The 27,118-nt window shown below is 49.2% G+C and overlaps 1 protein-coding gene across 1 annotated transcript in view; it reads right to left on the reverse strand.

Moving 5' to 3' along the window:
- Positions 1–19,384, reverse strand: part of LOC144170251 (protein madd-4-like) — a 262,649-nt gene extending 243,265 nt beyond the window's left edge. Inside the window, exon 1 of the mRNA XM_077699922.1 lies at positions 18,979–19,384. Within this exon, the coding sequence (XP_077556048.1) occupies positions 18,979–19,032 (54 nt within the window). The 5' untranslated portion in view covers positions 19,033–19,384. The remainder of the gene's footprint in view (positions 1–18,978) is intronic.
- Between the last annotated feature and the right edge of the window lie 7,734 nt (positions 19,385–27,118).

The raw sequence follows: 27,118 nt of genomic DNA on the forward strand, positions 1-27,118 counted from the left end.
GTTGTCCCATCTCGTTCATTATTTTATGATGATGATGATAGTAGGTGGTATTGGCGCAAGGGCAACTAAGCCCAAAGAGTGCAACTTGTTTAAGATAGTACTAATGTGTCCTTCCATGCATCATCTCGCAGTCTAACGACGTTTCTATCATCTCATTCGTTTAGACAGCTGTCCAAAGGTAAATGGCAGGGAAGGCAGTTCTTGTCCAGATTTCCGCGCGCGAACATTCCACCTTTTCTTTCTGCCGAGGGGGGTTGGTAAGACGTTTTTATTGAGCTTTCAGGTGCTTCCAGTCGATCTCTCGACATTCAACTCCATATATTTGAGGCTCAGGAAGGTGGGAGGGAATGGGTCACTGAACGCAAAGTTCACGACTACTTCTGTCGCACGAGCGCGAGCTTATCCTCGGCCAAAATCTCAATATCATACTCGGCTACAACAGCCCCTCCAGATCAGGGTGCAATGGCCAGCTAGCGCTGGAATAGAGAGAGGGAGGGTAACGAATACTGAAGAGATTCGCTTTACAAACGGCAGGGCTTGTTGCTTCAGATGGCGGAGAACATAGTGAGGCAAAAAAAAAAAAAAGAAAGCGGGAAAAGTACCTAGTAACAATGAATAAAAGTGAGAAGAAAATGAAATCAATAAGGACGTTGAAAAAATTTACAGCATAAGGAGAAAAAATCTGCGGATCTCAAGGTTATAGAACCTCGACCAATCCCGAGTCAGATAAAAGTGATTCTGCACTGGTCCAAGAAATTGATTCCGTTCTCAAGAGTTTCAGTTCTAAAAATTCAGTTCTAAAAAGAACCGCACAAGAGTTATTTTCGCTGTTTTGGGTTTGTTTGCGTGCTGCGGGCAGTAGCACACAGCTGAGTTGGTTCACAGCTCGTATTCGATCCCTGCTACTGCGTCACCTGATGCACGGCGCCGGACGATAAAGGGGGCGGAAGTGAACGTGCCTATGGATGTAGCTTCGATTGCGACGGCCCTTCTTCACGACATTGACTTCGACCCCACTTTTTGAGTTGCGGTTATGACTCAGATGCCACAAGCGCAGGAGTCAGCAGCAAAGTAGCTCGATAACTGGGATCTCATCCCGTGGTGTCACTTTTTTTATTTTAAACGCCACACTGTACCGGTATGCAGATCACTGTGAATGAGCACGAGTAATCTAGGTGCAATGATAATTTAATGGTGCTAGGCATGGATTCGTTACCTACGTGCGGCGATGTGGGAAATGTCGTAGAATCATCCCAAAGTATTAACACGGCATTTTCGCCCCAGCATGAATGCAGCTCCGCTATACGCATTCGCACCACGCGTATTGATTCGAGCAATCGTGCGCCAGTTTTTTTATGGCGTCTAGTTTCGCAGCGCGTGTGAAAGGAGAGCGATGTTATGAACAGCGCCCGTACGGTCGTACACTTTTGCACGGGAAGTACTTGTAAAGAGTTTCTAGGCCACGCCATGAGTTACCTGGCCATGCAGAATTCAAAATGGCCTCTCAAGAGAGACTCAGATGTTTTATGTTTTGTGACAGAAACATGGCAAGAGCGCCTTTCTTCCTTACTGTAAATAAATAAATAAATAAATAATCCGATCCCACTTGAACGTCGAGCTTCGTATTTTGGTACTTTGTGGCCCAGAAATCTTTCGCCTGGCCAAGAAAATATTGACAAAAACTGTGCACACAATTCTGTGCTGTCTTTTTTAGCCACCACGCCCGCTCGGCACGTAAACAGCGCGTGATCGTGAACACCCCGGCAAAGCGAGTAGGTGAAGCGTTCCTTCGTACCTCGAGAAGACAGAACGACTGCCCGAATCAATGTTTGGTCGCGGCAGTAATCAGAGTGTCACTCTGCACGCGTACCGCCGAATTGCATGGCCGCGCTCTCTCTGGTGCGGGTGAAACCCGCTATGGCAAGCGCAGAGAGGTCCGCAATCATCTTCAGCCACGTATGAGCTGTGCGCGGAACGATTGTGAGGCCATTGTGATTGGGGCAGGCCTCGCGCTTGTTTTGCAGGGATCAATAGGGCGCTGTGGTGCTCGTCGCGCTCTGGTGTCCCAATCCCACTGTTGTCGCACCACTACGCGCCCCGGTCCAGCGGAAATTGCCACTACCACTCGTTCTCGCATGTTCGTGGGTTCCTTATATAGGCGCGCTACTTGAGCCACCTTCGTGCGAGACTCTGCTTCCAATCAGTAGGGCAAGCGTAGCCCACTTATGGGCCTTGGCAGCATTCCCTTGCGCTAGGCGCAACCGGCTCGAGGGATTTAACCCTTTGTCTGTCGATCGGCCTGGATTGATTTGCCGAAGCCAGTGATGTCAATGACGCCGTACTGAAAGGAGCGCACACATATTCACTTTAACGAGTACCGCTAACCGCACCATGCCGCAAAATATCCGGCGGGAGCAAACTCGGCGGGAGCGAAAATTCCCGTAGCGCCACCTTGCGGAACCCTGTGAAATCTCCGGGTTGTAAGGCGCTGCTAAAACAGTAGGCGTGCGCGCAAGAGCGGAAAGTTTTCACCGCTCGGAAAGTTTTCATGCGATGCCAACGGGGCCCGGAAACGCTATCGCGTTTTCCTCTAAACGCCGAAGCTGAAGCGTCCTGAAATTTTTTTTTTTACCAGAAGGACATACATAAACTTTGTAATAAAAAATTCAATTATTCTCAGCTACAGAGAGGCAATTCCAGCGGCCCAATTAAGAAACTTATCATAAGAACTCGTATCATAAAATTTTCACCACTTCCTTGTCATGTGACCCACTTTAATTCGTTCCCTCCACGGCTATCTGTCACCCCTTCACCCTAAAGGGTCACTGTTTCCGAACGCTGGCCAACTTCTTTTCTCTCTCGCTCTGTCTGAACGTGCCTATAAGCGTTACCGAGATCAGAGGAGGGGGAGCATGAATGCCCCGTATTATTCGAGCCGAGCTATAAGAGGGTCTCCAATGCACCATGTAAGTCATCGGTTTCGGCCAAAACGACCGGGCAGGGGCCGTCCTGCACACACACGACCCAAGTTGGCTCGCTGCAGTGGGCAGCTCCGCGCAGTGGTGTCCACTTCCCCTCTGCAGGTGCGACTGGAGCGGAGCGCGCGGAGCAGCCCAAACTTATCTCCCGGTGCCTGCCAGCCGTTGCACTCCGCCACAACATGGCGGCCTTGAGGCCGAAACCACTAAGGAGTCATTTCCGCCGGCATTTGCACGGCACGCGAGATATAGCAGTTCGGTCTCGGGGGGCGTTCCTAACGACCCCTGGCCGCGGCTGGCCCGGCCGTGTGTGTGTGTGTCCTCTACGGTCACACTACAGATTATCACCGCCCCGCTTTCGCAGCCGCTTATTCCCCAGAGAATGAGAGGCGTCCGCGAGGGTTCGCGAAAGATCATTTCCTCCCGTCGTGGTTGTTTTCTACCGAGACTTTTGTTTGTTTTTGCCGTCCCCTGATTCTTCCTTGCTGGTTATGCAGCCTAATCCATTTTCTTTTCGCTCTTCCTTTATGGGTCACTTCGGCAATCTGCCTCAATCTCACAGATTGACAGTCGCGATTTAAAAATAGTGGATTGCAATGAGTGTTCGGGATTAGCCTTTCCTTTTGGAGGTTCTCACACTCCCCCCCCCCCCCCTTCCCTCCCCCCACACACACACACAGAGGCACACACGTACGTGTACGCGAGTGTGCACTACACATAGGCCGACAGGCGGACGGCCGGATGAATGGATTGATAGATATGGATGGATGTATGAGTGAGTGAATCGTGCACGTCTCGCCGTGTGTGTATGTGTGTACTCTTCATTTTGTTCTCTCGCGTTTAGTAGTGTCTAATACATAACCCGTTTATTCTTGCTTGCAACGAAAAGTATGCGCGTACGAAAGAGGAACTCCTGAAATATGAGATGCGCAGTTTGCTTGTCGGAGTAATGTTCTACGGAACGCATGCAATGATACGGGAGCCAACAGGAATGGTTCGTTATACGTCGCTGCTACCTTTCTGTTTGCTGGAATATCTCGAAGAAATTTGAATGACCCATACCCCCACGCTTATCATCACAGCGATGTCACCAGATTGAGAGGATTGCGGCAGTCATGTGACGCTGGTTTAGCTTACGGGTAAGCGGTCTTCGGAGCGTGCCGTCATCATGCCTTGCCGACGGGCAGTGATTGTGCACGCTCGCAAGGCTGCACTACGTCCTCGATGGGCCCGTATCTCAAGTGCCGCATGTATTCAAGGTTCTAGCGAAGTCTTGCATACGTTATCGTACGACAAGGCGCCGCATTGGCGCCGGCAATGCGGAGTAGATAAAGCGGCTAATCTGGAGGGCTTCTTTCGAGTGGAGATCAGGAAACGTGAAAAGGAAGAAACCCTATATCGAGGTTATAGAAACACAAACACACAAGAGGCGAGCGGTTCACCTGAATCGCCGTCGTATTCGCTGATCGTCTGCTTGACGCTGTGTGAGGCGTGGGAACATGTGTTGCGGTACCTGAAGTTGTTTTTCACAGCTGGGCTTAACGAAGCTGGATTTGGTTTTCGCAACTGGACTTACCGATTACCTTAAATGTGATATAAATGTTGGCATAGATAGAAGATAGATGTTTAACTTTACTAACTTGATATCTTTTCCCTTTTCAAGCCTTTCAAAAACGATTGCCCCGACATTGTTGAATCTTTTGCCGCTACATTATAACACTTATCGACGTCCTAAAGCTTCGAAAGCATCTCGCGGCGCTTTGCATTCCTTTCCAAACCCAACTATGACATGGCCTTACAAACAGCATACAATGGAGTGGCCACCTTCAGCTAGCTGCAATGCAAGGCTGTTATGCATAGAATATAGCTTCAACGTCCTGTGGCAGGGAATTAGACATGAAGGCAAATTTCCCACCTGAAAAGCGGAGGAACTCCACTCACTCACTCACTCACTCACTCACTCACTCACTCACTCACTCACTCACTCACTCACTCACTCACTCACTCACTCACTCACTCACTCACTCACTCACTCACTCACTCACTCCTGAATTGTAGACGAACTTAACTATACTGGACAAACAATATTTGTTCTGTTCCTTCGGATTTTTTCCCCGTAAGATTCGCTGAATGGCGTACTTCGGGATGCCTACCGCACTACGCGCTTCTTGTGTGCTGGTTTTTATAGTGAAAAGGTCCTTTTCACTCACATGGTTTCATTGAACTGCTGCATCTCCGTTTCCCATGCAGTGAAAGCAATAAAAGAAAACTTCTAGGCCCTTGTTAGACGGCTGTTTGCTCGTGTGGCGGTCGTATTTGGCAACCGTCTCATTCGGCACTATCCTTTGTGTTCTGCTGTATGAAAACCACCGCGTAAATCTGGCCACAGTAACACCTATCGCATTCAGTCACCGTTGTTCCCCTCGGGCCTTCTCTGGCAAATGTTGGTCTTCCTACAATATATATATAATTGGTGCACGCACAAAGAATTGAGGGGGCTTACTCTGGCGCGCGCACAACACGGGCCTGTTTAGTGAGCGCAACTGTGCATACTCATGCATATTCTATCGAAGCCACGGAGGCACGTTTCAGACGTGAAGCGCGCTCGTCGCTCCCGAGGGGGAAACATTGAGGTGCGTATACGATAGCACCGCCGTTCACCGGTCCCGGCCGTCCAAGTTACGTGTGTCTGCGTGCGCACTGCTGTAGAGCGTACGCGACGCCAGGGTGCACACACGCCCCGCCAATCGTCTGGCCCGATGCGTAGTCAGACACAACAGGGTCGTCTGTACACGTGCCACACGACGCCGGGTCTGTTCTCCCACGAGGACTGGCTGGCTGCATATGGAATACGCGCGACCACAACGCGTGCTCGTCTGTATACGCACGCGCGGAAAGAAACTTCATCCGCTTCGCCGACGGCTTGTTTCGGTTTCAATGCGGGTCGCATCTTCGAGCTTCCGAGCACGGGACTTGGCCGCGTAGTCGACGCTGGGCGTCCCTGATGGTTCACGCATTGTCATCTTTATTCCCGTGTGTTTAATTCCCGGATACACGAAGATTTCAGTGACGTCGTATCCGTCACGGAAACGGCGCCAGTACAACGAAGCTAGCGGCCTGTAAACGGTGCACCCCTGCACAAAGGGTCTTCTTGCGGGGAAGCAACCTTTAGTACTAAAGAGTACGTATACTCAGGGTTGTTCGTTTCCGGGTTTTATATTTTAACACTACAGTGTTTTACTTTGGGATACACCAAGATTTCACTGGCGTCATATTCGTCGCGGCCCGCGACCCGCCAGAAGGACATCGCTCGTCAAGCACATCCGCAAGACAGTCGCCGACCCGCAAATTGTGCTCAACTGCAGATTTCGCTGCACATTTCACTTTCGTATTTTACCGATTCCTATGACAGAGGAATCAAGCACAGTTTTTTTTTTACTGAGTTTCAGCTAATACTTGCGTTACCGTCTCATGCCAGCGTTACGAAGAGGGCTTCGAAGAGGGTCAGTCCGCAAAATAGCACTGTATTTCAGAACTCTGCCGCAATCTCCCTTGTTGTCTGTGCGTACGCACTACGCCCCACCACACGAACTAACACTACAATAAACAATAAATACTACACTACTACACGTACTACATACTACAGTTAAACCTGGATGTGAAGAACCTCTATGTAACGAATTCCTTGATTTAACGAAGTTTTTCAATTCCCCATTGCCATCGCCATTGAAGCCCATGTGTTTGCGACCTCTATGTAACGAAGGCGTTTCTACGGTTAACCTAGATGTAACGAATTCACTACGCTGATGGATCATTGTTGTTCATACTTTTCCTGAAAAAAATGGCTGGAGAAGTGCACTAATGTAGCTAATTTCGCCCTCACCGCAAACTACCGTGCGTTTCCACGTGTGTGAGTGCGGTGTCGGTTAGGTGCTTGGCATTTCTGTCGGCGTGTAGTCGAGCGGCTCCACTCCAATGATTTCTATCTGTGGTGTCAGTTCGTCCGTGATGAGTTCTGCTGCTAGAAGATGAAAAGTTTTGTCTTTTTAATACAATCTGGCAATTTTAAATGCCGTCTCTGCCGGCGAGACAGCAGAATGTCGCCATCCGGTACAGTATCCCAGCTAGCACCCGCTCACCGATTTTGCGCGCGGAAAAGAACATTACGTTAATCAAATTCATGAAAAGCTGTCCTTTCAAAATAAGTTTGGTCCGTGAGACGCATTTGGAATATAAAAAAAAAGTGCCGAAGGCAAAAGTGATACTAAAGTTACGTTTATGAATAAGGGGATAAGGGGCTAAGGCTTCTTTGGAGTGCCGTGTAGTGACTAAGCTCGTGGGAAAGTAGCAGGCGCAAATCACGCAATTTTCAATGTGAAATAAATCCTGGAAGAGTGAGTCCACCGTCACCGATGTCCAGCATTTGGATTTCGTTTTTCCTTCATTCACTCGAGCTTGAAGTCGAAACCTGCATGTAACGAAAACCTGGATGAAACGAAAAATAGGGAATTTTCGTCAATTTCGTTGTATCCAGGTTTAACTGTACACTAAACGCAGTACACGAAGGAGCGTGTGCGTTATTACTGTTGCCGCAGCTCCCTGTTCCGAATATTGCCCTGCGTAGAAAAAAAAAAAAACGTGTGTACGGGTGTGTCTCACTGAAAGCGTGTAATGAAAGGACGACTCGCTTTTCTTGGGCGGCCAGTGAGCGCCCATTCCCCTCAGAAACCCACCGCCGAGGTTAAAACAAAAGAGGAATTAAAAGAAAACCACCAGAAGTGTGTGCTTTTCGGGCTCCAGTAATAAGCGTGACTGTTTGCTCTCGGGTTACTGCTGCTGCTGCTGCTATCAGCGGGCAGACCAGCCGAGAACTAATCGGCGCGCGCTATCGTACGCGCGGTTATTAATAGCAAGGGCGAACGGCACGATGACCATCGCGCAAGCGGTAATCATGCTATTCGGATACTGGCGACCTTTTAGTCTGTTTAGGAAAGGAGCGCTGGCTGCCCGTGGAGCCTGTAAGCATGAATGAGTTCCGAGTAAAGTAATTTAGGCCCGTATTTGCCTCCCGTAACCGCGACTAAATGTACGACGTCGTTAATTGGTTGGTTGGCTGAGCTGAATTTCGCTCGTGATGGCCTTTCATTTCAAACCTCTATTGCATATTTTCTTAACTACTATTAACTATGCCTTGCTATCGGGAAACAGTTTATTTGCTTGAGCTAATCTGCTCCTCCCAAGGTCTTAAATTTCAAACCTTGTTTGCGTATGAATTACCAATTACACGTTTTCTGGTCTAGTTCTAACTGAGCAGTATTGTGCATTTTTATTGGTAGCGCACACCTTTGATTGGATATCTCATTCGTTTAGTTTTTTTCGCGCGACATAAATGCTCCCACTCAGTATGGCTCTCTCTTAGCAGCATTGCACCGTTCATTCGCCGCTTCTCTAAATGCGTTAAAAGTATTACAAGAGCACAGTATCATTTGTGTGTGTACGAGGCATTAGCACACGCACGTCACGTGATTCTGGTTTTATTCTCATTTTTGACCCATAATTTTTTTCTTTTCCGGTGGCTCTTTAAGTGCAGAGCAATTTACGTGTTCGCCTTGTCGTCGTAGCTCGCTAGCGGTCGATGTCAAGAGGCTGCCGGAATCAGGCGGCGCAGCGAGATAACGGACCCAAGTAGAGCTTTCTGTACCGGCGTCAAGGATTCATGCTCACGCTTCGAAAACCACGTGGTTTAAATAGTCATAACCGTTCGAACCTCGTGAACCGCTGGCGCTTGTCGTACATCCCCCCGTAGTTCAGCGCAAAGAAAACTGCAGGTACATTTGAGGCAAAATCTGCCCCCGCGTTCATTTAGTTAGGAACGCTCGTTGGGTTGGTCTTTCCGACAGTAAGTGAAAAAAGCGGCCACGCAAAAAAAAAAAAAAATGGCGCGTTTGAAGTGCCGCAAAAAGGCCCCAGCCGCGCAAAAAAAAAAAAAAAAAAATAAGCGTTCTAAATGACGCAAAACAGCTCCAGCATACGAAATTAAAGCAAGAACAAAAAGACCAGAACTTCCGCTGGTGCAGTTTCAGGCGGGGAACGCGCGAGCACTACGAAGGCGGGAAATATGAATTGCATATTTATCACGAGAGGAGTGAGACAGGGCGGCGAAGAGCGGGATGGGTGGTAGCAGTGAGCGGATAACCGCGCCACTGCCCATTATGGCGAATCACTGCTCCGCACTTCCGACAGCATTCAGTGGAAAGGCTTTAATTTTTTTTTTTTTTGGGGGGGGGGAGGGGGGAGGCAGCGATTGGAGTGATACGTAGGGGCAGCCAGACCAGGATTTTTGTCCGGCTGTATTAAAACATCGAGGTTATAAATAAACGATCATCATAAACGGGCGCGGCAAGCGCTGTCCCAGCGGTACATCACGGAGAAAAAAGCAACAGATTTCGCTGTACTCAATGTGCTTGATAATATTGGTTCGTTCCCAAAGTATACATCATGCACCCAAGACAGAAACAAATACTATCTTTGCGCAGGCAGCTTGGTGCGGGACTTGAACTGAGGGCTGTTTTGGGACCTTCGTCGGGTGTCTCAGTCAGGCTGCACGTGCAATCAACGCTCTCTCGGCGTTTCTTCGGAGCACAGAACTGGACAGAATTTTGTGATTGAAGATTTTGGGCGCATCAAATCACATCTTTTCATTTCTATAGCTTTTTTGCTTCCTTTCTTTTGTTTTTTGCCTAACCTATGCTAACCTCGCTGGTTTTCATTCAAGATGCTCTCTCTCTCTCTCTCTCTCTCTCTCTCTCTCTCTCTCTCTCTCTCTCTCTCTCTCTCTCTCTCACATTTTCCTCGTCTTCTTTCTTCTGTGTATCCATGTTTGCGAACGTGCTCGTGAAAGGGCTGCCGCTTATAACGAGAATTTTCGCCGCAATACAGTGTGCGGGCACAATTGCGTCGTGTGATCCACGCAGTACTGCTTACTCTCAGCGAATGCGGCAGTTTTGGCCTCAGAAGCACGTTGGTAAATCGTCTATGCTGCGCGTGACATTTCTTTTTCTTCAGACTGCAGTGTTTCTCATACTTTCAGTCAAGATTTGTACTTTTTTTTTTCTCGCTCTTTCGTCGCACTGTATGAGCTTCCGTCACCTTAATTCTCTTCCGAGCATCCGAGTTCTGTTTCCGTGCATAAGCGCGGCTTTCTGGAAGGACATATGCATTTATTCCACTTCCCCGACTCGATGGCTCGACTAGCCCCGGAACACGCGTTTAAACGTTCCCGCCGACAGTTTTTATTCATTCCTAGAAGCCCGTTAGCACTTTACGCAATGCACAAGAGTGGCCGAACGATACGATAGCTATGCTGATGATGTCGGATGAAGTGGGTTCAAAAAGAAAAAAAAAAACGCATCTTTCGCTGCCTTTCGCTCGTTTTCCGTCCGTCCCGGGGTGAAGTGGGCTTTAAAGAAAGCTTTTTCGCTGCCTAGCGTTCTTTCTTGCATCTTTTCCTAGTTTCTCCGTCTAGTTTTCTTTGCTGAAAGTGGGATGCTTTTAGCGGGGCTCGTCTAAAATGTTTGGTGCATTCGTTTGTGAGTGCACTTGCCGAATAGCGACAAGAAGAACGTTGGCCGAGACTTCGCTCCGTTTTTGTCGCTGCGTGCTGCTGCAGTGGTGTGCGTGCTGCTCACTCTGCCCCTTTTCCGATCGTCTGCACGCGCCAACTCCCAGAGTTCTGGTTCGCAATGCGGCAACTTGAATGCGCGACGCTTTGTTTTCTAAGCAATACGGCCTTGTCGGTTCGTTTCTGACGCATTGTGGTGACGTCACCGAAAATGCGACACGCTCTACTTCCCTTTTTGGCAAGGTGCCGTTGCTTCCACTTACACACTGTCCGAGCTGTGTATCCGTTCCTCGACGCGTTTCACGCTCTCAGCGATTTTATCGGAGGATGTTCAGCATGATTTCTGAAGCTAAAATGTTTTACGACTGGTTAGCTCGCGTGACGTTTCAGCAAGAAATAACCATACTCGTGACAGAATGAAGAGAAATGGGCTCTTTAGCGTCGAAATATTCTGTGTTCTTGCACAAAACATGATGCGAGCCTGGGACGAGGTCGAGTACAAGGTGCGAAAGTAAGACTCTTTACGACAGCTGTGCTCAGCAGTTGCACCAGGGAAGTGAAAATCAGTTGCCCACACGAGTTTACTACACCTTCCGCTGGGCTAGTGAAGGATCTGCAGCAATAGAAGGAGCTGCTTAATTAAAACGGTCCAAGGGCTTCCAGAGGCAGCACATGTAATTCTGGGGCACGGGAAAATGGCACTGATCTTTGCTAATGTTGCAATACTACTTTCCTTTGAGGGGGTTTGGGATATTGGGCATGGCTGCGAAACTAATTATTCACGCCAGGAACGGTCGTTCTCACAAAGGTTATCGCTAAAAAATACATAGGCAAGTATTTGGCAGGCGGAAAAAATATATAACACTGACATTCCACTTCCCAAAACTATTCCGGATCCGCAGCGAGTTGAAAATTTCCCTAAACTTGCGTAATCAATCCTAACAGCGCGTCACTATAAACATTCAAATGCGGAGTCCTCACTGCTTCCGACAACCATGTCAGAGCATTCTTTTTTCCGACCTGTTCATTGTGTACCCTCGAGTTAGGCACGGACGCACGGTCTCAGTAGGACGGAACCAAAGCGTCTTCTTAGGCTTTGGTTAGAGACACCTGCGTGAGGTCGCAGTCCTAGCTCGGCCACTCGCGGCGAAATACAAGCCAATGTACATATGCAAACAGCCAAGACACTGCGGCGTGCACTAATCGCACTTCGTGCATGTCCGAAGCAACCCGCCGGAGGAAGGGAGAAGGTCTTCGGAAGACCTTTCTGCGAAAAGCCGCCTCTTTTATGGGCGTCCGCCTCCGCTTGCTTTTACGTTTGCGTTCATTCCCAGCCTTTCCAGCGCCCTTCCTCTTCAGTAGACGGCGGGCTTCATTCTTTCTCTCTCTCGTACACGTTCTTCGTACTATACCAACAAGCACTTCCACATACCAGCGTCCGCAGCAGTTCTCCCCTGGCCTCTGCCGTTGTCCCCGGACTCTTCCGAGCTCTTCGCTCGAAGCAGACGAAACACCTTCCCCGCAGCGGACGAAGAGAAAGCTTGTTCCGGCGGTTACCATCCTTCACACCTTCTGTCAAGTCCTTCTTTCTGCTCTCCTTCTTTCTTTTTCGTTAAATCGTCCCGACCGAGGTGTTTGCAAACGTGCCGCCGTGCCCGACCTGGAAGGGACGCGGTGCTTGAGACAAATGCGCGCATGAGGGAACGGAACAAAACAACGAGAAACGGAAGAGCTCGATGCCATTTAGCGCGGCGGCCATGCCATCCCGCGGCACGCCGTCGGGGCTTCCCTGGGCTGCTGCTGCCTCTTTTGTTCACTTGTTCCTGAAAGGAGCCGATGTTGCCGCTGTTCGTCAGAAGGGAAGTGCACCGTTGCAGCTTTCCTTGCTTTCCGCTTGTGGGCGCTTTGCCCTGTCCTTTTTCTTTGTTTGTTTGTTTATCGCAAGAAAAGCGGTATGCATTGTCTTTCTGTAGATGCAAATTTCTTATTCCGTCGCTTCGCTAAGAAATATGACAGTCGTTTGCTCCAAGAAGAGTGGTGCGGAGAACAGAATGTGAAGCTGGAATGACTTAATGCTGATAACTCTTGTAGAGCGCTTGTCGCCGCATTTTTAGGCTGTTTTGCCCGCTTATCTGTCCACGCGAAACTGGCTCACGGACAGTGGAATCGTAGTGGTAGTCCTCATTACACTTCCTATTGATGTCTTGATGTCGACGCGTCTTGCTTCATGATGTCCGCGCTGACAAAATTCTTCCTGGAATCAGGGGCATGTACATCGTATTCCGTGGAATAACAAGAACAAGAGCAACAACTACGTCGACGACAACGACAACAACAACAACAACCTTCCCAAAAATCGCGTAGTCACGACAACGAAAGCTGACGTGATTACGGAGAAATGCGGGTTCGGAATCAGGGGTTTATCCAGAATATCGATTTTGGGGGGTGTCGAAACCCTCCTGGGGGGGTGTTGGGGGTCGGTTGGGGGGGGGGGGTGTATAAATCCCTGGGAAGGGTGCTTGTGGTTGTGGAAGCTTTATGGGGGGGTGTAGAAAATCCTTCTGGGGGCGTGTATAAATCCCTGTTCGGAATGCAGTGTTGCTCCCAACAGAACTTCGTTACGTTCAATAGTACTAAAATACAGCCCAGTACCCATACTTGAAGCGAACAAACAGGAGGATTAATTAACAGCAGAGCGAGAAACAGCGGCAACAAAACACTACGCGAGAAATTACTGAGCAAGAAACTCTACGGCGCTTCCCCTCACGCTAACCATACTTAGGGTTGAGTATTTACGCACGCGTCATCGTGTTCATCTGTGATTGGCCTTAATTTTCAAGAACAGGAATTTCGCCAAGTGCAAACGCTGTCGTGTTACGTCCATCTCACCATCCACCTCTTCTCGGCTGTTCGTTGGGGCTCGCGCCGTTCTCCGTCAGCTAGCTTAGCTCGCGGAACGTGACATTCACCTAACAAATACTGAAATGTCATGGCGCCCCAACGGACGCATTCCCCACGAGCTGTCAGTGACGTCGGGCACCATCACCTGCTTGGCAAACTAGGCAATCAGCGTACGGAGCAGGTCCGCCGCGGCATGGCCCTCTCGCACTGCTACTGTTAATTATCCTTCCCTTGAAGTCACTTCCGGGATTTAGATCATGTTCCACGAGGCGGTCTGCTTTGGCAGGGACGTTCGCTTTTTAGCTGGGAGCTCGGGTGAGCGCGTCCTCATGCGGCGAGGGTGAGGCTTCAGACGCCACCGCCGCCCCGTAATGATCGACTTATATATCTCAAGCACGTGCCACGTTAGAAAAAGATCAGGGCTGGTGCTTTTCCTTCAGAGTTACCCCGGGTGGAAGAGAAGGATGGCGGGCACGGCGCAACGTCGTTAATTAAGCGCCATTGTGAACAGTCACGTCATTCATGCTACACTCGCCCAAGATGCCTAATCTAACACAACTAATGACAGCAAAATTGCGACGCCACCTCGTGTCTTCGTGGAGAAGACGTTTCGCAGGAGAGGGGCACCTGACTGCCGGGAGATGTTTCTGTCACGAGAAAGACTATGGCGATGTAACTTGTCCCGAAGCCTTTCGCGTCGCCGCATCCGGGCCCTTAGCCGTTGGCTGTTCTCACGCGGACTTTGGTGTATATTAAAAGGTTTTAGGGCCTTCGTTCATTGATGTAAGACTGCTTATATTGACGTACAAATGCCCTCCAAGCAATGCATTTGTGTATAATTGTGAAGCCGACTTAAGAAGCTTGGTGCATATTAGAGCGGCTTACGTACTTACCGGGCAGTAAGTTTAATGCTGAAGCATTAGTTCACTATGTTGGCCGAAAATCTGGAGGACCATGGCACACGAAATAGCCGGCTGCTCAAAGGATAAAAGCGGAGCTCAATAAATGCTAGGAACGACGAAAATTTATCAGGGAAGCTTCCATAATAGAAGTGATGAATTGAGCCGAAAAGAAAACTGGGTAAATTTTGCACGGGCTGGGATTCGAACCAGGGTCCATCAGATGAGTAGCAAAGCACGTTCGAAATAATAGCGTGATATTTCGGGCTAATAACGGCGATCGGGCAAAGTCTCTGAGTCATTGTAACGTAAGTTGGGAGGAAACGTCCCTAAGGAAAATTATTATTATTATTATTATTATTATTATTATTATTATTATTATTATTATTATTATTATTATTATTATTATCGATGATTTTGTGTGTTGTGCCGTGCTGTTTTACGTTTCTTTTATTAATGTTTTGTATATGGTGTGCCATATACAAAGCATTAAAAACTTGCAAAAACTTCCCTTAAAAATTCTTCCACGCGAACAGATTTAGAATAAAAGAAAACATACTTCACAAAGGAACGTTTAAACAACAACCTTTGAATAATAGTCCTTGCTGTTCGTGAACAGAACACTGCGAGAGGCCTGTAGCCTCCCAAGGGATTGATCAATAAGCCATGTGAAACCCGAAGCAAGTTCTAAAAACGCGTTCCAACAAGAACGACAAAAAAAAGGCGAGTGGCAAATAAGTATACGATACGGCCCCTGGCCCCGTGACTCAGAGTGCCCCAGATGTAAACTCCTGCAACATTTAGCGAAATGGATGTGTATATAAATCTTTACTGGCCAGAGAGCTGGAAAAGAAGGCGGTTGCTCAGGAGGAGGGGATGCGGTGATTCTCTAGACTGCATACACTCTTCGGGCCCTATTCTTTTCCAAGCTCCCACAAGGAGAGTTGCGTATCTTGGTGAAATAACACTTTACTAAATAAAGGAGTTTAAGCGAATCAAGGGAACAAACGCTAAGCTACTCGGAAAACCAGCACAACTGCAAATACAAGTCCCGTAAGTGAAATGTCGGTCAAACTGCTCCGGTTAAACTAGGCGACCACTTGGTTTCCAACCCTGAAGTTTGCATCCAAACCGTCAAATTCAATTCGGGTGGCTTGACCCACATTTTACTTTTGTAGCTCGCGTTGTCGCATATCATGGCATTCATTGCCAGCCTCGATTCGTTGCTTCTGTGAAACCAGTTTTACAGCCACATCTTTAATTCACGTTAGTTTAGTATTGTCAAGCGTAGTTTTCTTTGACCCCACCAAGTGCCGCCAGTGCAACGCCCCCTGCGATGGAAGCGTTTTGTTTGCGCTAGCCATCGCTGAAGCTCCCTTGCGGCCTGGCTTCTTCATGAAGCTTCCTATGGCCGCGAAAGGCAAGGGGACGTCCCGTCGTCGCGACGCTGCCTAAATTGCAGCCGCGGCCTCGTCTGTGTTAGTGCTTCGCAACCCGAGCGTCAATCCCCCAGCAGCGTCACTTGGCCCGAATTGCAAAGCCTTTCATCACCGACAACGCGTGGCGTACAACGCGTCGGGTCTCCTTCGCGCCACATTTCCGGCATTGCGCGGGTGCATGAAAGTCGCGACAATGGATCTTTGTGAACCGGACACTGTTGTATTTGGAGCAGTACTAGGAGATTGGCTCTCATGGCTTCGCGCGCACCCGCACGACAGGACACAATGGTTGCAAGTGCGACGACTTTATTAAACGGGCTCATGAACTGAAACCCTTCCCGTTCCACCGAGGTGTAACGGGTAAATTAAATACATTGAAAATGGATATTTTGATTTAAAATTTAAAAAAAAATGTAAAAAGGCAATTAAACAAGATTCCGCAGATATACGCAACAGCGTGGCGAACGATTCTCGAATTGGCTGCACCTATATGGACCAGAGACGAAGTATAGTAGAAGGGCCGCGAAGTGACATTTGCGTCTAAGTGCTGTGAACTGGACGTGGGCCCGATCGAAGGCTCTCGCTATATCAGCTAGCATTTCCGAGTCTACAGGACGTGCAGTCTAGTCCTCCGTCCTAGCCATGCTCCGAAGTATATATCTGCTACCATTTTATTTTCCCCTATCTCCCATAGAAGTCTTATAACGTTAGTAGCTCAGATTTCTAAATTGTTCAAAGATTCAGTCGAATGTCCGAAGTGTACGATTGCAGACTCCGAGCGTACACCGATGCTGTTACCCTATGTGGTAGACGAGATTTTTCCGTATCCTCCCACGTTGTCCTTTCAGGTTTTAGCAAATGTGCATATTTAACAGAGAAAAAACAACATTTTAAAGCAGAACGTTTTTCCCGCGTTCATAAACCAAAAGGTTTCAAATCAAATTTCCGCGTTGCTGCTGGGAGCCAACTTAAAGCTAATTTGTCCTTCTCCTTCAAGCTATTTGGAAAATGGGGGCGGGGGATAGCGAATACTCCCTTTTTGCATTGTGCGTGAATGGCCGTGACATTCATGCAGCACAAGCTGAGACGGGAACGGCAAGCAACAAAAACGCAGCTTTTCTACAGCAGACAAAAAAAAATTCAAATTCGTCTTGTTAACCGCCTTAATATAGCGGACATCGCAGTGCTACTGCTGCTAAATGTTGCAAGCTACTGGGTTGAGCGCTTACGAGTGGCGGTGCCGTTGTAAAAGCGAATGGTGTGTTCGTATGTATTTTCTTATGCCTCACGCTCACGAACAGTCAGTTTTGAATACCAACGCAAAGTATAACATCTGTGTTAAAGCTGAATATGTGTAGGATCCAGGTAAAACATTGCAACGTTTTGTTACCCTTGCACTCACGCATTTTAAGCGAGGGAACGCTTGTGTCAAGGGCGAAGTTTTTCGGAGGTCTAGTTGTATTGAAAGACAATGCACTATTACTGCCGCCATGAATGCATTTTCTCTATGTTTTACTGGTTGTAATCTGAGCGAACCGTGTTTCTTGAAAGGCCGCACAAATCTACAAATAAAGTAAAATGACGACAGCCGCCATGTGTAATGGCTGACATCGACCAAGAAAGAAAAAGCACAGTGAAAACACAACCTTAACTTGGATGATGTTGAAAGACCAAAGTATTCCTTTTTTTTGGCATTGCCGCTTTGCTTTGACTTTTTCAAGCAGCGAACCAGATAAAATTCGTTACCCTCTCTAGAAAAAAAAAAAAAAAGCATCTAGACGGAGGACTTCGCGCACGATCTGGAGACGGTTTTTCACTGCAGCGATTTATCGCGCAGTGGTTGGGGTAATACCGTAATATACGGTGACGTTTGACCCGTTGTTCGCGTGTCATAATTGTTAAATGTGCCGTCGGTAACCCACGCCGCCCTCATCTCTCTCACTTTCCCCATTGTTTCGCCTTCAAAAGTCGTCGAGAAGTGGCATTTGTCTCCTTCTAGGTGCTGCCACAGCCGCTCGTCGTATAGTTGCGAGCGGCTCCTCCATTACGCTGTCTCGTCACTCCGAGCTTTTCCCACCGTCGCGTTTTTGCATACAGTGCCCTACCACTACATCAAACGGAAGATGAAAGACCCGCGACGACGCCGGATCCCAGCTTAGTCCACCAGACACAAGAGAAAAGGAGAAAATAATAGCACGCACAAATCGGAGAAATATTAAGGACGGCGGCACGAGCGGTAGGGCGGCCCAATATCAAGAACGGATATGCACGCAGACTGGCTGCCGGCAAAACAACAATGCCAGTCGCAGCGCCGGAGCCACGGCGATGCCAGTCGGCGGCGGTTACGGCGCCAGCGCTGGGGCGCGCGGGGAGGAGAGGAGAGCACAGCATCCATAAAGATGCCAGGGCCCCGTCATGGAAATCCCGGCCCGGGACCTTTTCACAAGTCGGTCCGGCCGGCGTCGCGAGCTGCCCGCGCGTCGCGGGGGAGGCGTCCGACGCTGGCGTCGCTGGGGGGCGAGAGTTGCAGAAAAGCACGAGCCTAGTGAAAGAAAGGCTCAGATCGGCGGCAGTGGCAGTATAGTTGCAGTAGTGGCAGTAGCAGTGCAGCAGAGGCGAGGCCGGCACGCGCCGAGACGGGTCCCGCGACGCGATCAATCGATGATGCCGGGGAGCATTTACACGCTCCGCCGAAGACCACGGGGCTGTTTGCCACATTCGCTGCTGCGGTGCACCCCGACGCACTTAAACGGGACGGGGTGTCGTTGGAGAAGGAGTGCAGAGGTGATGCGCTGATGACAGGAAGGGGCAGAGGGGAGAATGCACGCAGCATCCGCGTACGCGGAAACGCTCCCCTCAGCGGGTAAGCGAAAGTGCAAAACTTCCCCGCCGCAGAACCAATCGATGATGCTGGGGAGCACACGTCTACATTACTCGGCACGGTCCCGGCGACCTTTACCGCTCGTTTTGCAGCGTGGACATTTATTCGTCATCATCGCTCGTCTCGCGAATAACTATGCGAGCAAGTGATGATCCTACCGGATAACGCGCTGATGGCGCTGGAGTGTGCGTAGCCGAGTGACTGCAACAGTATAGATGAAGGACATCGATCTAGACGGGAAGGGGACGGGGCCACTCACCGCGATCGCGGCCCACAGCGCAGGTGTCCGGTGGCGGGACGCCTGCCTCACCATCTTCGCGCTCACAGACAGCGCTCCACCGGGACACTGGGGAAGGAGACACCACTACATGGCAGTGCCTCGCGCCGAGCTGCCGGTCAGTCGCTCTGCACGCCACAATCACACGCGAGCACTCGCTGGGGTACCACGACAACACTCAGGCCAGCTCGCACCGATGCTCCCTGGCCGCTACCTGGGACGGTGCGACGAACGGGACGGGGCCCGCGGAGACGAAGAGGGGGCGTCGGCGCCGGGATAGCGCGCGGAGCGGGAGAGTTCTTCGACGCTGGCGCGCGACCACCTCGCACTGGGACGGCGGCCAACAGAAGAGCGTCTGTCCACGGGACGGGAGTTTTGCCCCGCGAGACGGAGGGGAGAGCGAGCACGCGCGCCGCCGGAGCGAGGAAGCGGCGCTCTCCCGCCCCCGCGGTCGCGATCCGCCAACCCGCAGCGAGCGTTCGACCCGAGCATGGCGTCGCTGCTTGCCACGTGATCGGTTCAAACGGGGCGCGGGAAATGTAGTGTTCGCCGTGGTGGGAGTGGAGAGATGGGGAGCACTCTTGTATTCGATCAGATTACGACTCCGATTCGCATGGTATCATAGGCGAGGATGGAGTGCACATGTGCAGCTTTCCGCAATTTTTTCAAAAGTAATTACTCTGCAGTTAGTTAACGGAAGTTAAAGAATTTTGGGAATGCTAATACTGAGGGCGACAGCTTGCATCGTGCGGAGTTTGAAGTTCTTCTCTTAAATCTACTACGTTCCAGAGCCAAGGAAACTATCCCATTGAAATGTATGGGCGCTAACCATCGACAGCGAGTAAGACAAAAACTTTTTAGAGTTCTCGAATATTCTTTCACAGTGTTCATGTCCAGGTCGACCCTCTTCTCCATGCGAAATATCACTTTCCTGCAGTGGTTCCACTAGGTTCCCGAGAGTTCGGAATTTTGAGCAAGGAAGCTGGGGATGAATTTCCGCTTAAAATCGGCAAGTATTGTAATATTTCTGTGGCTGCGGCGTTTTGAAACTGCAAGTTGTTTGTCGCAATCTCAACAAAATTCGCTTAGGTGCAAGCTATGAGTCAATCTTCCAGGAAGAAGGTTTGATTCCCGGCTGCGGCGGCCGCTCTTCTGATGGAGGCGAAGAGCGGAAACGCCCGTGTGCTCGAGATTTCGGCGCACGTTAGAGATCCCCAGGTGGTCTAAATTAATCCGGAGCCCTCAACTACGGCGCCCCTCATCGCCTGCGTAGCGTCGGCGCGTTAAACCTCATAATCAATAAACGATTGAATCTTGTCGATTTCATTGCGATTGGGATCACTGTTATAACCTTATTTATACGTAAGCATTCTTAGAGCACCAACTGCGTAAAACCAGGTTTCTACACAAAATATCATAACTGGCGGAATTAGCACATCTAATCTCTAATTTAAGTAGAGATTACTGGTCGAAATAACTGAAAGAAGAAGTAAATTAAAAAAAAAAACGAGACAAAGGTTAAACATGAACTTCCAAAATCAAAACATATATCCCTCATACGATGAAGAAAAAAATAAAGAAAATCCAGAAGAACAAACCGAAACATGAAAAAAATTGTACAAGTTTAGCAGCCATGTAACGCCTGTGCCTAGACAAAAATGTATAACCCGAGAAGTAATGTATAATGAAATGTATAAGTCTGAACAACCACAGACATCCAACACACCTTAAACGTACATCTATTTTTATGTTGCTTTATTTATATAACGTATATATTTTAATCTCAATTTAATATTTAATTTAAGGTGCAATTTTATATTTAAGTTTTATTTAAACTATACTTTTGCTTCTATATATACAACCTCCTTAATTTACCTTTTTCTTAACTTTTTGAATTTTTTTGTTTTCTTGCAATTTTTATTTATTTATTTTATGCTCACGAGCGCGTGCCGGCATAACCACGGATTCCTTGGCCGTACGAATCACGCTCGGGGGATTCGTTCGGCCAAGGAATCCGCGGTTAATTCGTTCATGAGTGATTCGAGTGATTCGTTCATATTCGGGTGATTCAGGTTATTCGGGTGATTCGTTCATGGGTAGGCCGCAGGTTGCCTACCCATAGACCTGCGAACATGAATTCAGGCCATTATCATCATCAGAGCTCCTTAAGGGGGGCTTTACTGTATGGCGCTTAACATACACGCATCGCACGCTCCAGTCAGTTATTTCAAGCTTCGCTTGAAAGATTACGGGATTGATTCTCATCACTTTCTAAGGAGATAGAGCCAAAGCTTGGTCGGACTTTCTGTTCAACTTAGCGGCCGCACCCGTCGCCGCTTGACAATTCCCCTTTTCGCCAACGCGCGCTCCGTCGCCCTCGCTCAGAACCCTCCTCCAGCGCTGCCGTTTCCCTTTCCCGGCACGTGTTCCGATCTTCCGTCCTATTCTGTGCACCCCACAAATATTTCCTGTATCTCACGCGTTCCATAAAACACAAAGCTCTCGCCTTGAAACTCAAAATGGAGAGAAGTGGCTTAGGAATGCTTACGCATAACAAGACAGTTCTCCAAATTTACGGGGATATTTTAAACTTCCGTTCACCAAGACTAGGGTTGCCATCCCTTCCTCCCCCCCCCCCCCCTCCCCCGAGAAAGAAAGCGGCCTCGGGGGAGGGGGTGCGTTGAAGGCTGAATTTGTGTTGACAACAAGATTCCATGTTTTTTTTGCCATGCAGTGCCATTTCTTGCCTTTTGCCAGAGAGAAATCAACATAAAATTTGTACCCATTGTTCACAGGCGCTCTTTCATCCATAATGCGGTTTCGACGCTTATTTCGCGGTTTTCTTAAAGCGAATACTGAGCCATATGCCGCATGCCTGATTAGCTTGACGCATGCGCTCGGCGTCTTAGGCGAGATGGGTCCTGCCTGGGTTTTTTTGTTTACGACACCAAATTTTCCGACCAACGAGAGGCGAACAGCTTCGCTGTAAAAGTGACAGTTTTTACAGACGGTTCACAGGCGCCTCATCTGCGAATGACATGGCCTTACATTTGTGGCATTGTATTCTGGACCCTGCGTCTGTAAGCCCTGCGTTCCCATTGTTAGTGGATGGCGTGTATTCGTTGCATAAATTGGCCGGAATAAAGGTATCCCCCCCAACTAACTTGGGGTTACGAGGAGGAGCAAGGCACGAAAAGAGCCCCACTTTAAAACAATATAATTTTTAATCATCGCCCGTGGAACAGGCCTTCGTTAGTAATGCCTTGTTGTTTTAGTGTGGCTCTTTTTTTAAATACAAGGAGTAGGTAGGCCGATATTGTGTCACGCTGTTAGTGTGTTTCGCTATGCATTTAAGAATAGTCGGAGAGTTTTTCGTTTCCTTCCAAAAATTGTATCGGGAGGTTCAGAAAACGTACCCGACATACGTCGATCGAAATCGAGGACCCTCCAGACTTTTCAATTATGAATTTTTGGAGAGAAAATAGCCAACTCATTTAACGAGTAAGTACGGCGGATATGTCAAATAGCTACACCATTGAATAAAGTTGGGTTCGTGTGAGTGCGTGAATGTTATCTATTATTAAAGCGAAGCTTTCCTTGGCTCTTCGCCCTGGTTTTGAGGCTGCTGCTGCTGCCACTTTCTGGCCCGGTACACCATATAACACTAGCTGGCCTCTGCGGAAGGAGGCGCCTCGGGAAGTCCCAGTTCCTGTGTATATCACGTTCTCTGCACTCGGAATTTGTGACCTTTTCACCAGGGAGCTTGAAACGTTGAATGTTTCTCTTTACGTCTCGTATTCATCGACGCACTCTCCGTCGCTGCAGCTTACCGGTCTGAAAAATCAGGAACTGCACCAAGAAATAATAACGCTAAAGAATGTCACAGGCCGCGATGAAAGTTTCGCGTTACTTCGACTCCCACTTATCCGTGTGGTCCCCCAATTTTTTTTTTTTTTTTGAACTTCCGACACCATGTGAACCAAAGATCCAACATAACAAGGTTTCATGCGGCTCTACCAAAACTGAACCAGCGGCTGAATTCCAGGAGTTGGCAAACGCACAGAGGAAGAAATAAATCAGTCCTTCCAAGAAACGCAGAATAGGACGAACTTTTCATTTTAAATCGTCCCCCAGCTGAGTCTGCCTTTCATTGGTGATCGCTGCCAATATTAACTCCTACAGAGAGCGCCGAAATCAAGCATCCCGGACCAGTCTTGCGCCATCTGCACAGCGGCGCAAGAACTTGTGAACACCGCAGTAAGGACAGGCCGAAACGGTCGATAAGGCGGCGGCGGTGGTACGAAGATTGGCTGGTCACATGTAGACGCTGCTACACGAGGAAGCTTCTTTTCAATCCGACGGGCCCAGCTTCTGGCGAAGCCCAAAAGGCGGCCCCCTTGGACAACGGTTGAAGCAGCGGATCGATAGCTCGTTTGGCGATTGCTGACGGCTGCCGGTGATTGGCTGTCACTGCCGCCCAATGTTGTGTGACAAACGATACGGGTGATCAGCAGCAGGAAGTCGTCGCACGATTATGCCACGGCGTGGCCGCCGGCTTCTTCACGTGCGCCGGCCGAAGAATGGCCCCGGTCGTGTCCAGCGTGTCCAGTGTAGCGCGGGTGCCTCCCGCTCTTCTTTCCGCGCGACGGGAAGAAAAAGGCGCCGCCGCCGCTAGTCTTTGTTGTTTATCTGTTTAATGCGTGTCTTCCGATTGCGGTCCTTCCAGGAAGGGCCAACGGTCTCTCGTCTGACTCACTGCATCTTTTGGTGGACGCAGTACTTGGAGCGCTTGCATGTGCTGACTTAGTTTTTCATCGTTGTTAGGACCGGAAAGGTATACTGCTCAGTTGTTACGCGGGAAACGCCTTTCGTGAAAAACAACTCACTTTTGAAAATTGGGGGCGTCCTGCAGAGTAGAAGTTTAAAATAAAATTCGTGAGTTGTCAGTACTGGAGACCGCAGCCACGCGCCGCTGTTTCCAAACGAAGAATCCTAAGTCTGCCAGTCTGTTTATTTTGTTCTCCCATGTACTTTTGCTACGGGAATTCAAGAGGTACCAACCTCACTTAGGTTGGAGGAGGAAAGGGTTTGAGGCACCAAACCGGTAACGCAAGCTAGTCGGCTTGACTTGACTACTGTTACTTTTTTAATCCGGAAATATTTATCAAGAGAAAAATAAGTGTATTATGGTACTCCAATTTCGTCTCACCTTGAAGCGGCGATTTTAAATCGACCAGAAAAAAAGGGCAGGCTGCTTCTTGATGGATCCCGCGAGTCATTGATCATCTCTGTTCAAACACGAACGTAAAAAAAAATGGAAACGTGTACTTGTTGACACAGACTGAACGCACGCAGTGAGTTGAGCTTAAATTGAATTAACATCTACGTGATTAATCTCCTTTCTATTCTGCTACACGAGTAATAACATAGAAGCTACAGTTTGTCTGATGGCCCTTCCAACCCTTTTTCTGGCCAACCGGGAAGCTCTCTTGCATACCAAACCGTGTTACTGTGTGGTTCTTATTTTAAAGCATATGCTGATAAAGTGAATAGGGAAGCAGGAAGAGAAAAGTAGCAGCTTCTGAAAGTCTTGAGGGGGTCTCTGAGTACATGTGAAGACGCCGGCCTTATAGCCTGTTTTCAATAGAGAAGCACGCATGCAGGCAACCATGTGAGTGCGCCGTGAGTGGTTACGTCGGGCTCCGCGGGATGGCGGTACTTGTCCGTGAGAAGCGCATGATATCGGTTGGACATTCCTAGCTCTAGCCCGCCGAACGCAAAGCAATGCCTCGAGTCTAATGTGAGTGCGATTAATAACTACTCTTTTGACACCCCCGTTGAGAATCGGGTTGAAACAGAGTAGACGACGCACGCCAGTGTTATTTTTTTTTTCGGCGTGCGGCCGCAGTGGCACAAGCCATGCCATGTCTGTGGCGCTTGTCAGGCGAAGAAATTGATAGCTAAACTTTTCAATGAATACCACCTATAGGCGCGCAAATGGGGGGGTGTGGTGGGTGAGGGGGACGGCGCTTACAGCCCCCCTTCTCTACTAGAAAGGGCGCAAAATTTCTTGGGAGATGAAAAGGGGAAAAATTAATGTACCCTAAAAAATAAAAACAACCTAAATAAAAACGGGAACAAAACTGCACCAGATAGGCTATATCAGGTTAATGCCAATTAGAAAAATACAAAAAAAACATGTATCCGAGGCTGCAAAATCTTTTGGAAGGAAAGCCAATGGGTTACGAAAAAAAAGAAAGAAAAATAAAAACGGAGGCTCTTGCTTTGCTCGGCGGGAAAACAACGCAACTAAGCACCCGCACGGAGTTGAGTTATAAATGCAAGGAGAAGAAGCGCCTCAGATGACACACACGGTACACAACCCCCCACACTCCACTATTCTCCCATGCCACCCCGAAGCCCTCCATACATCACTGAAAAGAAACACACACAGTGCGCAGTGCACAGCACCCCCCCTCCCCCCCCCCCAAAACAAAGAACAATAATAACAATGCAGTCCCAAAAAGTCCCAATAGACCACCCCAACCACCCCACAACCTTCACAGTCCCCCGACAACAATGTCCAGCGCCAGGAACAGAACAACGTCCTCCAGGTCACCCACAAACACGCCCCACAGCACGGAGTCCCCTGCCAACACCAAGCACCAGTCCGCCCCAACAGTCCACAAGGCGCTGAGTCCAGAGTCCACAGTTGAGAGTCCATGAGCAAGTCCGATCCACCTTTAGAGTTCATAATGAGAGTCGTAACCTTATCATCAACGGTCCCACGAGGACTTTCCCACATGCGGCCGCTTCCGGGAGCAGCCGTAAGGAAGCCGTGTCCCTAGGGCGGAACCGTGCACAGTCCAGATAAACCCCGGCAACATTGCTGGAGCTGCGCCAAAAGAACGGCGCCAAAAGCGCCTCACTGCCCAGCGCGCAGTTCACCGTCCCGGCATCTCCACCTCCAAGGATCTCTGAAAAAAAAAATCCCCCCACCTCCCCGAAGGGGATCGTGCGGAAATGCGAATGCATTGGGTGCACCGATGAGTGCGGTGCGAGTAATTATTATTAATGGCGTCCATCGCTATCAAGGCGCCAGTCGGCAAGCAGTCACGGAGAGAGGCGCGCGCTCCACTGCAATTATATACATTTTCCGAGCGCAGCGAGCGGAGAGAGGGTACGCGGAGAGGAGAGAGAGACCCGCGCAACACGCCCGCCCCGCGCGCGAGCTCTCTCTCTCCCGCCGAGCTCCGCGATGCGAGCGCCCTCACACGCCCGAGCGCGCTCCTCCTCTCCCCTTGCCCTCCGCTACTCCCGCCCGAGCTACCACCTGCTCCGGTTGCTAGGCGCGCCACAGCTGTTGCTAGGGGCGAGGAGGAGCGCGGAGAGATAACACCTGCGGGCGCACGCCGACGGAGCACGACAACCCCCGACTAAGAAATGCATTCGCATTTAAAAGAAAAAAAAAAAGAAAACCAGCCCCAACAGCCTACCCAAAAGCGGGACCTATGCACCCAACGAACTCAATTTCCGAAGCTGCTTAGACTCTGTTGCAACTGTAACTAAGGGCAGCCCAACACAAACACATGGCAGCAGGTCCGACAAAATAATCCATATCCCTCATTTCAAAGGGCAAGTACAAAACGTTGGTCAATCCTTCCACATTTAAGGAACATACCCTAAAAAAGAAAAGGCAGGACAAACCTGAAATACAAATGTCAATCCCTCAGCAAGATGGACGTGGGGCACATATCCAAGCGATATAAAGGCCGGTAGAAATGTTGCCCAATGATCTGAAACAGTGCCTCAAAACGCACTCGAGTCCCAAATCAAGTGCTTGAACGAAGTAAGCGGTAAACGAAATATGCCGGCCAATCTCTACCCGTGACCACACTACCCCATACCCGTGCAGAGTATGTGTCATCTGCCACGGAAACACGCCATTAAGGGGAGCATGGCAACATCGAAACAAGGCTGCATAGTCAGATAATTTTTCGTCCAACTGCATCCCGCCAGACCCAATCCACACCCCTACAACCAAAGCCAAGCTAGCATTTTTGCAGATGAATTAAATATCTCCATCCTTGTAGCTGTGTGCTCCCACCATGTATACGGTGAA

Source organism: Haemaphysalis longicornis, unplaced genomic scaffold, assembly GCF_048455015.1.
Source record: "Haemaphysalis longicornis isolate Haplotype H1 unplaced genomic scaffold, Haemaphysalis longicornis Haplotype H1 scaffold_2, whole genome shotgun sequence".
Lineage (NCBI taxonomy): Eukaryota > Metazoa > Arthropoda > Arachnida > Ixodida > Ixodidae > Haemaphysalis > Haemaphysalis longicornis.